Source organism: Neophocaena asiaeorientalis, unplaced genomic scaffold (genome assembly GCF_003031525.2).
Source record: "Neophocaena asiaeorientalis asiaeorientalis breed wild unplaced genomic scaffold, Neophocaena_asiaeorientalis_V1.1 scaffold212, whole genome shotgun sequence".
NCBI classification, from domain to species: Eukaryota; Metazoa; Chordata; class Mammalia; order Artiodactyla; family Phocoenidae; genus Neophocaena; species Neophocaena asiaeorientalis.
Genome location: NW_020174046.1, coordinates 677,431 through 690,648, shown reverse-complemented (window position 1 = coordinate 690,648; position 13,218 = coordinate 677,431). Strand labels below are relative to the sequence as shown.

General features: G+C 36.1%; 1 protein-coding gene across 1 annotated transcript in view; it reads right to left on the bottom strand.

The window, feature by feature from the left end:
• Positions 1-2,420: 2,420 nt before the first annotated feature.
• Positions 2,421-13,218, bottom strand: part of LOC112405516 (transcription factor TFIIIB component B'' homolog) — a 70,658-nt gene continuing 59,860 nt past the window's right edge. The window contains 1 exon segment of the mRNA XM_024753947.1: positions 2,421-2,521. Coding sequence (XP_024609715.1) covers positions 2,421-2,521 — 101 coding nt within the window.

Sequence of the window (13,218 nt, the reverse complement as noted above, 5' to 3'; positions counted from 1 at the left end):
TAAAAAGACAGGGGAAAGGCAATCCCTCCCATCCCTGTTTCCTGTGTGTCACCTAGGGATTCACAAATTTTCAGAACCAGTGCTCTAAAAAACTTCCATTTGGTATAACTTCTGTATTTCTTTAACTCAGAGAAATACCTTTTCTATTTCATCCTCTGTTACGACTATTTTCAAATCAATTATGCATTTTATAATAAAGGACACATTCAAATTTAGAATGTGAGGGATGCCCAAGAAACAGCACCACTACTCTCCCAGTGCCTTTACACAGCGTCATACTGCACAACTCTTTTGGATACTGAAGAGTAACAAAATGGATGAATTTGGTAAAAATGTAATCTCTCCTTTGATTATGTAAATAGATATTCAAGGCCTAATTTAGTTTTCATGTTAAAATTCCCTTACCTGATTTCTCATTTTCTATCACCTGCAAGTATCTCATCAAAAGGAAACTGGTTTCCATATTGTCTTTCTTAACAGAATGATCTGTGAAGACCTCCATGGGTGTTAAAGTTTGAGGTAGGGTAAAGCTCTTCTCCGTGTCTCCAAATGCTTAGAAAGATACTATGTATGAAGTGCACAGTTTAGTAGCCCTAAATTTATTCCCCGGATGCCATGGTGTTCCCACTTGACCTACTCTCAGATACAAAACTCCTTTCTAGCAGTCAGAAGTCTTATATCTATCCTCAACCCTCAAAGCAAACCCAGGCTCTGACGTTCAGCTCTGGTATTTTGTCCAAGTGCCATGGTTAGCTTTTCCCCATAGTTCTGTGGTTTGCTTAGCCACTGCTGCAGCCAACCCACACTGTCTTTTTCTGGACTTTATTCATCAGTTTCAAATGGCACTGGCTAATACTGTCTCTCTGGAATCCCTTGGTCCCTTGGTTGCAATCTCAAAACCACAGCAAGTAAGCAACTAGGAATTCCATTAAAATATAAAGTGAATAAAATCATACTGTTCCTAGATTTAAAAATCTATGTAGTACCTACTGTGTAACCCAGGGAACTATATTCAATATCTGGTGACAAGCCATAATGGAAAGAATGTGAAAAAAATGTGTATATATATGTTTCCTCGGTTTTATATATACATAACCAAGTCACTTTGCCGTACAGAAGAAATTAACACAACATTATATATCAACTATACATCAATAAAATTTAAAAAAAGAAAATTACAGTAGCAGCTACCATGCCAGAACAGTATTAAGTTCATATTAATCAAGTATAATTGAATCCTTACAACAAGCCAGGTTGCCATCCCCAATTTACAGGTTAGCAAACTAAGGCTCAGAGAGATTAAATAACTTGTTGAAGGTCGTCCAGCTAGGCCAGTGGCCAAGCTTTGATGTGAGTCCACATCTCTTGAGCCAATCTCTTAAGCCTCAGAGTACACTCCAGTGTCTAAAGATGTGTGTAAGGAATGATCACGGAGGAGAAGCCAGATGGAAGGCAGCTGTCACTGTCCAGGTGAGAGTAAGGATGCCTAAGGGGGCTGTGGCAGAGGCACTGGAGAGGATGAGACAGGTGACAGCAGCTCTTTGGAGATAGAATAATAAGCAAGAAAAAAAAGAAGAAGAAAGAAAAGTAAATTGAAAAGGGAAAAGAGAAGGAAAAGCAAAGGGAGAGAAGGCATGGTGAGGATCTGGCACCCTGGTCACATGAATCTATGTAAGAGACTCATGCCTTTGTTAACCTAGATGACTGTTCCACCCTCAAACAGAATTATGTCAATGTTCTGAGAGTGGAGGCTGGAGAATATATTCATTTCACCACTTGCTTACTATTGTGGGTCCAATAATGGATGTTGCATGCTAGTCATACAGAACTGGTAAGAGGCACATCTGTGACATGTAAGTAGCATGGGCAGAGCAGTGAGGGAGTGGTTGTTTTCATGTATCTTTTTTTTTTTTTTTTGCGATACGCAGGCCTCTCACTGTTGTGGCCTCTCCCGTTGCGGAGCACAGGCTCCGGACGCGCAGGCTCAGTGGCCATGGCTCACGGGCCCAGCCGCTCCGCGGCATGTGGGATCTTCCCGGACCGGGGCACGAACCCTTGTCCCCTGCATCAGCAGGCGGACTCTCAACCACTGTGCCACCAGGGAAGCCCTGTTTTCATGTGTCTTTGAAAGGACGCTCTGTGCCATTCCTCCTGCACAATGTATCTGAATACCCACTCAGAGATTAATCTCCAGTAAGGAATATGATATTGCCTGTTTCTCTGCAATAGGTGTTGTCTGAATAATGCCATGTATTTATTTCTCCAGCATTTTCCTTCTTTAATGCTGCCACCACTGGTATTATGTGAAATATGGAAGGCTTTTTGTGGCTGGCAAGTCAAGGCATTATAAAATAGTGTTTTCCATTTCCTCTTGGATGTACTAGCATGAGAGATGTTCAAGAGTTGTGTAAAAATGGGGACTATCCTTTGAGGGGCACTGAAGCAGCAGAGCTAAGGTGAAGAACCAGAAGATTGGGAGAATTTGAGGTTGAAGCAGTTATAAGATTATCATGCATTGAACCTAAAGGACAGAACAAGAATAGGAGTAGATGAGCAGGTACATACAAAAGCCAAGAGCAGAATGAGAACAATTTGAGGAATACATCCAAAAATGTGGTTCATCACATACTGTGAGCCAAGTGAATCCTTGAGTACCTCTTTACTTCCTGTCCTGTGGGAGTAAGACCTTGTGGTCAAAGGAGCCACGCTAAGTTAAGCATTCAATTTTGTCCCCTCTTAGACAATTCTGTCATTATTGGTGACTTCGGTTTCTTCTTGTCTACTGAACCCTTCTCCTTGCAGCTATTTTAGGTGATCCTCAAAGCGATTAGCTCATTGTTCTTAGTTCTATTTTTTTCCTCTTTGTCAAACTCTGATTGGATCCATTAAAAATATTAGTGATGAAAATCAATGTCCTCCCCACGTGCTTTTCAGTCAATTTCAGACACATATCTCAACATTCAAAGAACACTTGTATCCTCTATCCACTTTTTTCCCCTCTTTTTCCCCCCAGTAGCTTCTCTGACCAAATGTTTGCTTTCTTTTTCTCCTTCTCGTCTTTACTCTTTTTCCTCTTGCGTAAAGCATTTTTTTCTGCACATCTGTCAAATCCTCTGTCATTTCTCCTTTAGTTCTTTACTGCCACAGAGCGTAGACTTACACATCTAAAGACCAAGGTTGAATCAGCTGAGACTGATGAAGAATCAAAAAAAAACAAGACACCACACCTCCCTGGACTTGCCTTTTCCATCCATTATTTTCACTGCTTTTTATTCTTTTAATCATGGGTATATTAATATCCTCATTGCTATTACTCACAGAACAGGAGACAGCATCATCCATTTAATTTAAATTTGTGGCTAATGGTTTTTATAGTAAAAGTTTATTCCTTCTACATGTTCATTTCTGGGGGGAAAAAACACAACATTTTGAAGTGCCAAGCAAAAGAAAAATGCTAAGCCAAACACAAGTAATAGAGAATCTTATCGTTGGAGTGTAATTTAATAGCATGCTAGATTTAGAGGTTTTTTTTAAAAGGTTATTCTATCAAAGCCTTTCTTACAAAAGTGTAAAAGTAAGCTAAGATTATATAAATGGTGTGCCTGTGGTGGCTGGTATCAGAATTTGTTTCTCCTGATTTTAAGCTCATTGTTTCAGAAAATAACAGAAATTGAGTATAAAAAATATATTTTAAGTATTAAGTTATATTATAAACAAGTAATTTTTGAGTAATAAACTTATGAGCAAATTTCACATATTGGAGGTAAACATGAGTTGTTAGCATTATAAGCAGTGTAATGTTTGTGCTTTAAAAATAATTCTGGGCAATATTAACTGAAAATTAATTTCACTTAGCTTAGGCAAGAATATTGTCACAAGACCCAACACTGACTAAAAAAATAATGATGAATGGCTATTTATTGAGCTGAGATGCTAGATATCAAGTAGAGTGAAGCAAGAATCAATGTAAGATAGGTTTTATTTAATATCTTCATTATGCTTGAAGATTGTAGGAACAAAAATGACAATGGATCTTCAAGGATTGATTCATGAGAAAAAGATTAAAATCGCATAGTATTTATAGATTTGCTAAAAAATGACTTGTGGGTAATGATAAATATTTACAACAACGGAGATTAATTATTCAAGGAGAGAAACCTAGATAAAAATAAGCTAATTTGTTCTCCAATTGTTTTTAGTGTGCTAGAACATAATGTATCTTCTCCAGCTCCAAATTGTAGAGAATACCATCCCTTTAAAATTGGAGGTTATAATAACAATCAGCATTCATTGAGTTATTGCTATGTGCTAGGTATTGTTCTCAAGTGCCTTATTTTTATTAACTCCATTAGCCCTCATGATAATCCTCAGATGGGCTCTATCATCTGTAATTATAGAGGATACCAAGGCACAGAATAGTAATATATAGTAATGGTAATAGTAATATGATTTTTCAAAGGTGTCACACCTTGAATGAGGTAGAGTCAGGATTTAAAACTGTGGGGATAATTAACCTCTACTCTATACTGTCTGAGATTAGATTTCAAAATAACTATAAAGTTGCTGCAGGAATTATGTGGTGCCAGATATGGGAGATTTAATGGATTCCATTCAGAAAACATTTATTGAGAGCACACTACATTCTAGGAATTAACAGGAGCCACCAGACCCTGAAAGAAAAATAAAATTTCAACTTGTATATTTCCTTCTCTTTCATTTTCTTTTTCCTCCAGTCTAATAGGTTTGATTATTGACCCCTTACTGAATTCATGATGTTACTTAACCCCCCTCTAGCAAAATCTGCTCCCAATTAATTGCCATGTTGTAACTGATATATTAAGTCACACCAAGGGAGAAATAACAATAATAAATAGCATTTTTATTTTAATAACACATAGTCACTTTTCTTGAAGAAATAATTCATGAACCCAGTATCATTAACTGTGGAGAGAGGTTTTCAAGTTAGGGTCTTTCTAGGCCTATGCATGCTTATAACTTTAATAGTAAAAAAATATGACTTTCAATAAATTAGTCCTTCTTACTTGGAAATGTCTGGAATTGCTTGAACAACTCAAGCACAGTCCCAATTGGGTTCCTTTCTAAGCCACCTTGGTTATTTGATTTGGTACATTTTGTACCCCAAGTCCTGAAGGAGAAGGGAGTTATGAAATTCTTATAGAATATTATTTTTAATTGAAAGCTCCCTCTTAAAAGAGCATTTTAATTGAGATTTAATAACACCATAAAAGATAAATCTAGCTGCTATGTAATAAACAGTAATTAATTAGTTAATATCAGTTAGATAGTAAAAATATTAATTTACATTTAACATCTAACTACTGTAATTTGCTATAGCTATCTTATTAAATGCTAATTAAATTCCTACATATTCTCACAAATTTAATGCATTAATAACAAGAATGTAAGTACATATTTACTGTATCTGCATTTCTGAGTTCATTACCTGGCAATGAGATTTATCTCTTTTACAGTAATTAAATATACTAAGCAAACCTCAGTAACTTTTCCTAACACATACCATAACTGTTTTATTAATTTCAAATTAAATGCTCATTTAAGGTTTTTAATCTACAACTGCCCCAAACAATTTTCTACAGGCAGAGCGAAGGTTATCAAATGTGTAATTAAATTTTAGTTTTTAACTTTGGTTTGAAGCTTTCTAAATATGACTTTTGGTTTCTCAATGCATTCAATATTAACTTTTTGATAATAATATTTATTCACATTATCTATATCTACAATTTTTTTTCCTTTGCCCTGTCTTTGTACCTTTGTTCTCCATCTACTAAGTCTATAACTATATTTTTCCTCTGTTTAATACAGGTTTCTTTCTCCTGTTTCATTTTCCTGTTTCTTTTTCTTAAACCTGTTTAATACAGGTTTCTTTTTCCGTCATTGAAGAACAAAGTTTTTACTAGCAACCTCTTCAGGTATCTTTTATTTCCATTAATTACCACTCCATTGTTAGAGAAACATCCCCATCAGGAAAATTTATAAAAATAAAGAAGAAGAAGAAAGAAAAGAAAGAAGACAAAGGTCCTGTGACATTTGTAAGCAAAAGTGAGTCCAGTTAGAAAGGCTGAAAGAGAAATTAAGTTCTGCCAAGGTTCCAGCCTCAGGATTGTTTTTGAAAGACTAAAAGAAAATACAGTCCTTGCATGTATCAAATGATTTAGAATCTTCAATCCTTCCAGATATGATGGGGGATGTCATAAAGACAGGAGGCGGCTGAACAGCAAGGAAAGCACATTAGCTATTAACCTTCCCCCAGCCGATCAACTTTATTTTGCAATCTTCCCTCAGAACCATTAGAATACCCTGAAGAAATAACTTTCCAATTAAAAAGGATCTCAGAGAACAAAGCCATTTTATCTCTGACTCCTGGTGTTCTTTATTCCAATAATTTAAATTGGAATTGATTTTTCAATTTAGCCGTTGACTTGCTATGGACACACAGCTGAAAAGGCCGAATGGAATTGCATGGCTGAAATATTTGTCTCTGTGATGCACTTCTCATAAATTCACAGGAGCCCTTTCTTTTTTTAATGCATTTTCTTCTGCTGCCTTTGCCTTAGACAACAGCTTTTTAGCACAGCATGGGCAAACTGAGAAAACACATCCACCATGACCTCAGGGGCCACATCCTCCATTCCTCATAGATCTATCTCATTGTTACATCTCTTAGAAAATAAATAAATCCAATCTATCGAAAACAGCTGGGCTTCTTGAAGCCTAAATGTTTGTTTTCTAATTTACATAGAAGATTTAATTTTTTGAAAAAGGAAAATACCCTTTTCAGTATCTTTTACCTCAAAAAATATGTTGTAGTGGAGATTGAACTCTCCCATAATTACTTTGTTAGTAGCTAAATATAATGGATTTTCAATTAACACTTGATAATTTTGAATTAAATACTCCAAGTATTAAATTGTTCTTTATTACCCTTTTATATTTTATAATAAAAGCACTAGTAATATCTAATTATTAAGGCTCTTGATTAGCAGTCAGAACTTTCTTGTCTATTCACATTTCTGACCATTTGCTTTCTGTGACCTTAGATGAAACGTCATAGTCTTTGTCACCAGCTCCTTCCTGTTTCCTCGCCCTGTCGCTCCAGCAGGTGTCTCTACTTTCCTTTGTCTTACAGGCTCAAGTCTTGTTCTGCGATCAGTACTGATGTGAATAGCAGGTATGGAAGGAAATCCTGAGCTCAAAACATTGTTTAATTTTTACTAAACACCATATTGCTTATTACTCACACCCCTTGTGGTTTTGCTAGGCATTGTCCTTCTCAGAGCCGTCCAAATGCATGAGCTCAGACCTTGCCTTGAATACTGGCATAGCAATCTCTTTTACAAAATCAAGAGCAAGAGAGAACATGGAACACGCAGAATGTAAAGGCCATAAGAACACGTTCCTTAAAAAAAAAAAAAATAGAACACATTCCTTACAGGTATTTCTTACTCACCACTTTAGTCCTTATGACAAAACACTGCTTGGCACCTACTTGGTACTCAAAAATCTTCTGAATACATGAATTTCACCCTGGCTTCTGTCTGAATTTTCTTCCCTACAACCAGTTATGAATTAATGCAGGGAGAGAAAATATTTATAGTAAATATAATAAATATACTTTTGTGCTGATTGTTATAACAGAGTAGCTATTAGTTACTACTATTAAAACATATTTTCCATAGCAGTTTGATAAGGTTTTTGACATTGTTTTTTCACCTCTGGGTATTGCATGGTTTATACCACTTTTAAATTCCCGTGATTAAAATAACAACACATGGCACCATTGGTCACACGCTTATGAGAAGCATGAGTTTCTCACCAACTAACATAAGAAGTCAGCAAAAATGTTTTTACAGCATTTATTTATTTAACAAATTGATCATGTCCTGTTATGTGCTTGGCACTGTTCTGAGCACTAGGGGTGCACCAACAAATATATTGGAGAGAAACTCCTATCCTTGTGGAGCTTAGTCTAATGAGAGGAAACACATAAAAACATAATTTACAAAGTGATATAGTAGGTTAAATCATTATAAGAGAAGAAACATGTAGTAGTAGGTTAAAATGTGACTAGATCAGTGTAAAGAGTTTCCCCGGTAGGGTAGGGGGCATGGCAGCAATTTAAAGAAGGATGGCCAGAAAAGGTTCTTTGTAAAGGGATTTGAGCAAAGACTTGGGGCAGGTGAGGAGAGGAGCTATGTATAACCTGGGACAAGCGCCTTCCAGGAAAAAGGAGCAGATTGCCAAGGGCTCTAACCAAGAAATGTGCTTGGAAGGCTAGGCAGCCAAAAGCCAGTGTGGCTAGAGCAGAGTGAGTGAGGCTGGGAGAGTTTAGGTCAGAGGAACTGACACCAGATTCTGGCGAACCTTGTGAAGTGACTGCATACTTTATCCTGTGAAAGAATCAGAGCCACTGCTAGCTGCTCCTATTCTGACCCTACTTTGAATAAATGTAGCTTTCTCTACAGTGACAACTGAATACACATTGTGTTGCTTTTGGTGGGGGGATGGGGGATGGATTGAGGCATTTCTCAAAGGAAGACTTGTATCTTCATTCTGATAATAAGTTTTGCAGAGATCACACCTCTTATTTTCCCATTTCCTCTTGACTCTGAACACTTACTCTGTCCAAATACATCTGTCACCCAAGAGTATGAGAAACTGTTTCCAGGTTTTCCCCACTGAAATGTAGGTAGCTTGAGGACAGCCTTGTTTCTTTTCATTTATCTATTTTTTGGATCTGACACAGGATAAAGGCTCTATCAGTGTTTGATGAAATATTGAGCTTAACTGAGAATTAGCAGAAAAAGAAGAAAGACAATTTATGGAATTAAAGCACTACTGGTTTCTTTTCACAATAACTTCAGTTCCTCCTGCTTCAATTGCCATGCTAGATTTTTGTTGTGAAAGCAATGTAGTTAGAAAACTGGAGTCTTCCTAATGTAGACAATAGTTATATTTCAAAAACTGTTCAGTATTCTCTCAGAAAATCTACTAATTTAAGATTTCCCTTACTTTGACAGCTTCAGGAAATTTGTCTGATGTCTGTATGCATTCAAATTTACCCACACACACATAGGGAATCTTTATTTGCCTGGGTCTGAGAGAATTCTCTATTTAGTCTACAGAAAGTGAATATGAAAATTTCCTTATTCTTTTGAGGACTCTATGAAATCTCCTATCTTTAGAACATCTCTCCACTATAGAGGACAAATGGGGAAAGCAAAGAATAAGAATTTTTTACCTTCTGCACATTAATATCTGAAATAGCATAAATGCACATGTGTGTGCGTGCACACACACACACACTTTGAAAAAATTCAGTCTCTGATTTGTTTATACTGAAACTCGTTTCCCTGTCCAACATTCAATAATGTGGACCATCAGTGGGTGGGAGGCTACTTGCTCAGCATGACAATAGCATGGCATAGCATGTCACTGTAACGACTTTCATGTTACAACATTTCGTTGTACTTCATGAGACACGTTTAACTCAACCCCAAATACTGTTTTTAAAGGGTCATTTACAAACTGAGTTTTATGAATTAAAAAGAGGATCAGTTAGGAGAAACTGCATTTACATCTCCCACTGATAATTATATATCTATTTTCAGTGTATTAACCTGACCACAGGAAGTTCAACTAGAAGTAATATTAAAAAGTGGGTTTTGTTATATATCTGCTTTGTACTACAAAGGAGTAATCCTAAACCATTATGTGGAACTGAACATTCACGTAAGTCTGTAATGAGCTCTTATCTGAATCACTCATTATACAGACTCTGCTATTCTTCATCCCTGTGTTTCATAGTTGTCCTTCACATGATGGCGTCCCTGATGCAACAAATCCCATCCCCTCTCGTCTTTTCTAGCAACATTGCTCCAACAATCTTTCCATCTCTATGCTGAATAGTCATACATTTTCCCTCTTTATTGGATCGTCCTCACTATAATCCAGAGATACTAAAATTTCAACTCCAAAGCAAAATCTCTTATAACCCCGCACCCTCCTCTAGCTACTACTATCCTACTTCTCTGCTATTTTTCACAGCAAATTTCCTCAAAAAAGTTGTTTACAATTTCCATAACCAAACTGTTTTGTCCTATTCCATATTGCAATCAAGCTTTTGTCCCAACTACTTTACTGAAAATACTCTTGTCATGGTAATCAATGGTCTGATTTATCTTACTGACCATCAATCTTTCATACAGTTGATCACTCTTTCTTCATTAATACATTTTTTAAAAAAATTATTTATTTATTTTTGGCTGTGTTGGGTCTTCGTTTCTGTGCGAGGGCTTTCTCTAGTCGTGGCAAGCGGGGGCCATTCTTCATTGCAGTGCACGGGCGTCTCACTATCGCGGCCTCTCTTGTTGTGGAGCACAGGCTCCAGACGCGCAGGCTCAGTGGTTGTGGCTCATGGGCCTAGTTGCTCCGTGGCATGTGGGATCTTCCCAGACTAGGGCTCGAACGCATGTCCCCTGCCTTAGCAGGCAGATTCTCAACCACTGCGCCACCAGGGAAGCCCTAATACATTTTTTTAAACCTCTATGGCTTCCCAGATACCACATACTCCTGGTTCCTTCTTCCTTAGTAAACACTACTCCTTGACCTTAAACATTTGGAGTAACTCAGAGCTTTTCTCTTCTTTATTTGGCTGCATTGCCTTGGTGATCAGATTATTTCTCATGGTTTTAAGTATGCTCCATACATTGATATTGCCAACCTACACTACTCACCTGGATTCTAGAATTGTATATTTAATTGCCTACTTGCCATCACTATGCAGTTTGCTATAAGATATCTCCATATTAGCATGACCAAAATTTAACACTTGATCTATCTTTCTAGCTTAGGAGTGAGAGGTCTCATCCATAATCTCCCACATCTAAGAAAATGGTAGCTCCGTTCTTCCAGTTGCTGACAACAATGTTTGAATCATCCTTAAGTTTTCTCTCTTTACCCCACATTTAACCTGTCAGAAAATCATACTGTCTCTACCTTCAAAATATATGCAGAATCCAACCATTTACAACCTTGGATGTTGCTACACTAATGCAAGTTAACAACATCTTTCAACTTGACTATTGCAATGATCTTATAATTGGTGTCCCTGTTCAAAGCAAGCAAACTTTTTAATATGTAAGACAGACCAGGTTTCTCTTCTGCTCAAAACTATCAAGGGCTTTCCATCTCATTTAGAGTGACAGTCAAATCCTTACAATGCCCTTAAGTTATTCTTGGTTACACTGTGCATAGCCTACATTAATGTGGTGAGAAATATGGGGCAAATTGTGAGGGAAAATACCCAAGCTGCCACAATGTACATTTAGCTACCCTGATCCTGCCTTTCTTTAGACAGTTTTGGCATGAATCTGCCTCAGGGCCATCACACTGGCTGTTCCCTCTGCCTTGCAGGCGATTCTCTCACCTGCCTTAACTCATTCCCTCATTTCCTTAAGGACTTTTTTCAAGTGCCTCTTCTCAAGTAATACCTACTTTTACCACCTTATTCAAAGTGCACTCCTTTCCCATCTACTTTCTTACATTTTATTTTCTTCATAACATTAATCACCATCTGACACACTATGAATTTTCCTTATTTATTTCATAATTACTTGTCTGCCTCACTAAGTGTAAAGTGCATGAGGGTAGAGGCATTTGTGCTCTTTTTCTTCAGGGTAAATATTTGTTGAAAGAGTAGATGATTAAATAACAGTTTCTGGTTTAAGATCACTTATTACTATTTGCAGATTATTCATATTTATGGCTAAAATAACTTCAAAGTTTATTTTAAATAATAAGACTTTGTTTTTAATATCTTTGGAGATTTGTTTCTTCTCATGTGCTCAGTAAATGCCTGCTAAAATTTATATGCTAATCTAAGAATTATTTCTCTCTCTTTCTCTAATATTTTTACTCAAACATACATCTGCATTCTCTGTTGTAAGCTTATTTTGGTATAGAGAATCGAGTTATATTTGGGGTTGAAACAAAATATAAACTGCATTTAGGCAGAAAACTACATTTTGGCAGGTCAGGCTTTTCTCTGATAAGCTGTTCATCACCAAATTCATGTAGACTCTGTTAAAAATTATATCGTATTAATTTTAATTAACTATTAATTTTGCAACAGGACTTCAGGTTTCATTGGTTTGTTTTGGAGGCTTTTCTATAAAACTATTTATTAATTGCCTGGGGGGTTATTTAAATCATCTAATGGTACGTATTTGGCTCCAAAATAACAAATTCATCTAAAACCCATGAGGTGAAGCTCCTTTAAGTCTAAAGTAATAATTAAATGGTTCACCTGAAGAAAGGTTAATATTGTTAATCTTAAAATAAAATTACAGACAAAAATATTGTCCTATATTTCCCAACTTTTTGAGTTTTTAAGTTAACAATGAAAGCCTTTGCTTAAAGTGCAGGGAAACTTCACCAGAAATGATGCCTGAGTGTTGAATATAACCATATAATTTGAAAATGGAACTGATATACTCTTTGAAAATCATATGTTCCTTGACTTTTTAGACACACTGTTATAAACAAACTTGATAGTTAATGATTGACAAAAAGTGAAGTGAAAATATTAGTCTTAATAATGTAGGTGTAAATGGCTGGTGGACAGAATTTGGGAAAAAAAGGAGAAAGAAAAGGTTGAGGGAAGGGTAGAAACATAAACATCCTCAATATATTTAATTTGAGGGAGATAAGAAATTTTATTTTAGAGGAAGCAAAAAAATTTTTAAAGTCTTGAAAAATTAAATTTCAGAAAATATTAATAGATCTATTAGAAATTAGAAAAAGATGGTGGGTATAGTTTAAGTGATCTAAATCTCCTGTTCTTTGGGCCATAAATATGACCTCAGTCGATAAATCAGTGAACAGATATATAAAAATGTTTTCTAATGTTATAAAAAAATCAAGGAAAAAAAGCAAGGCCAGAAGTCATTAAAAAATGGGTTTCAGGATTAAAATGGCGGAGTGGAATGAAATAATTTTCTTTCGCTTTTCACTGTCATCCTAAACTTTGAAACTTTTTGTTTTCTATGTGCATACTATCATTTTGACAAACACTTTTAAAATAAAGAAAAAAGCTATGGAAAGCACATCTTTACTTAAATCACAAAATATATCCAAAAAAAGAAAAGGTATTGAGGAGGAGAAACCTAGGTGCAAATA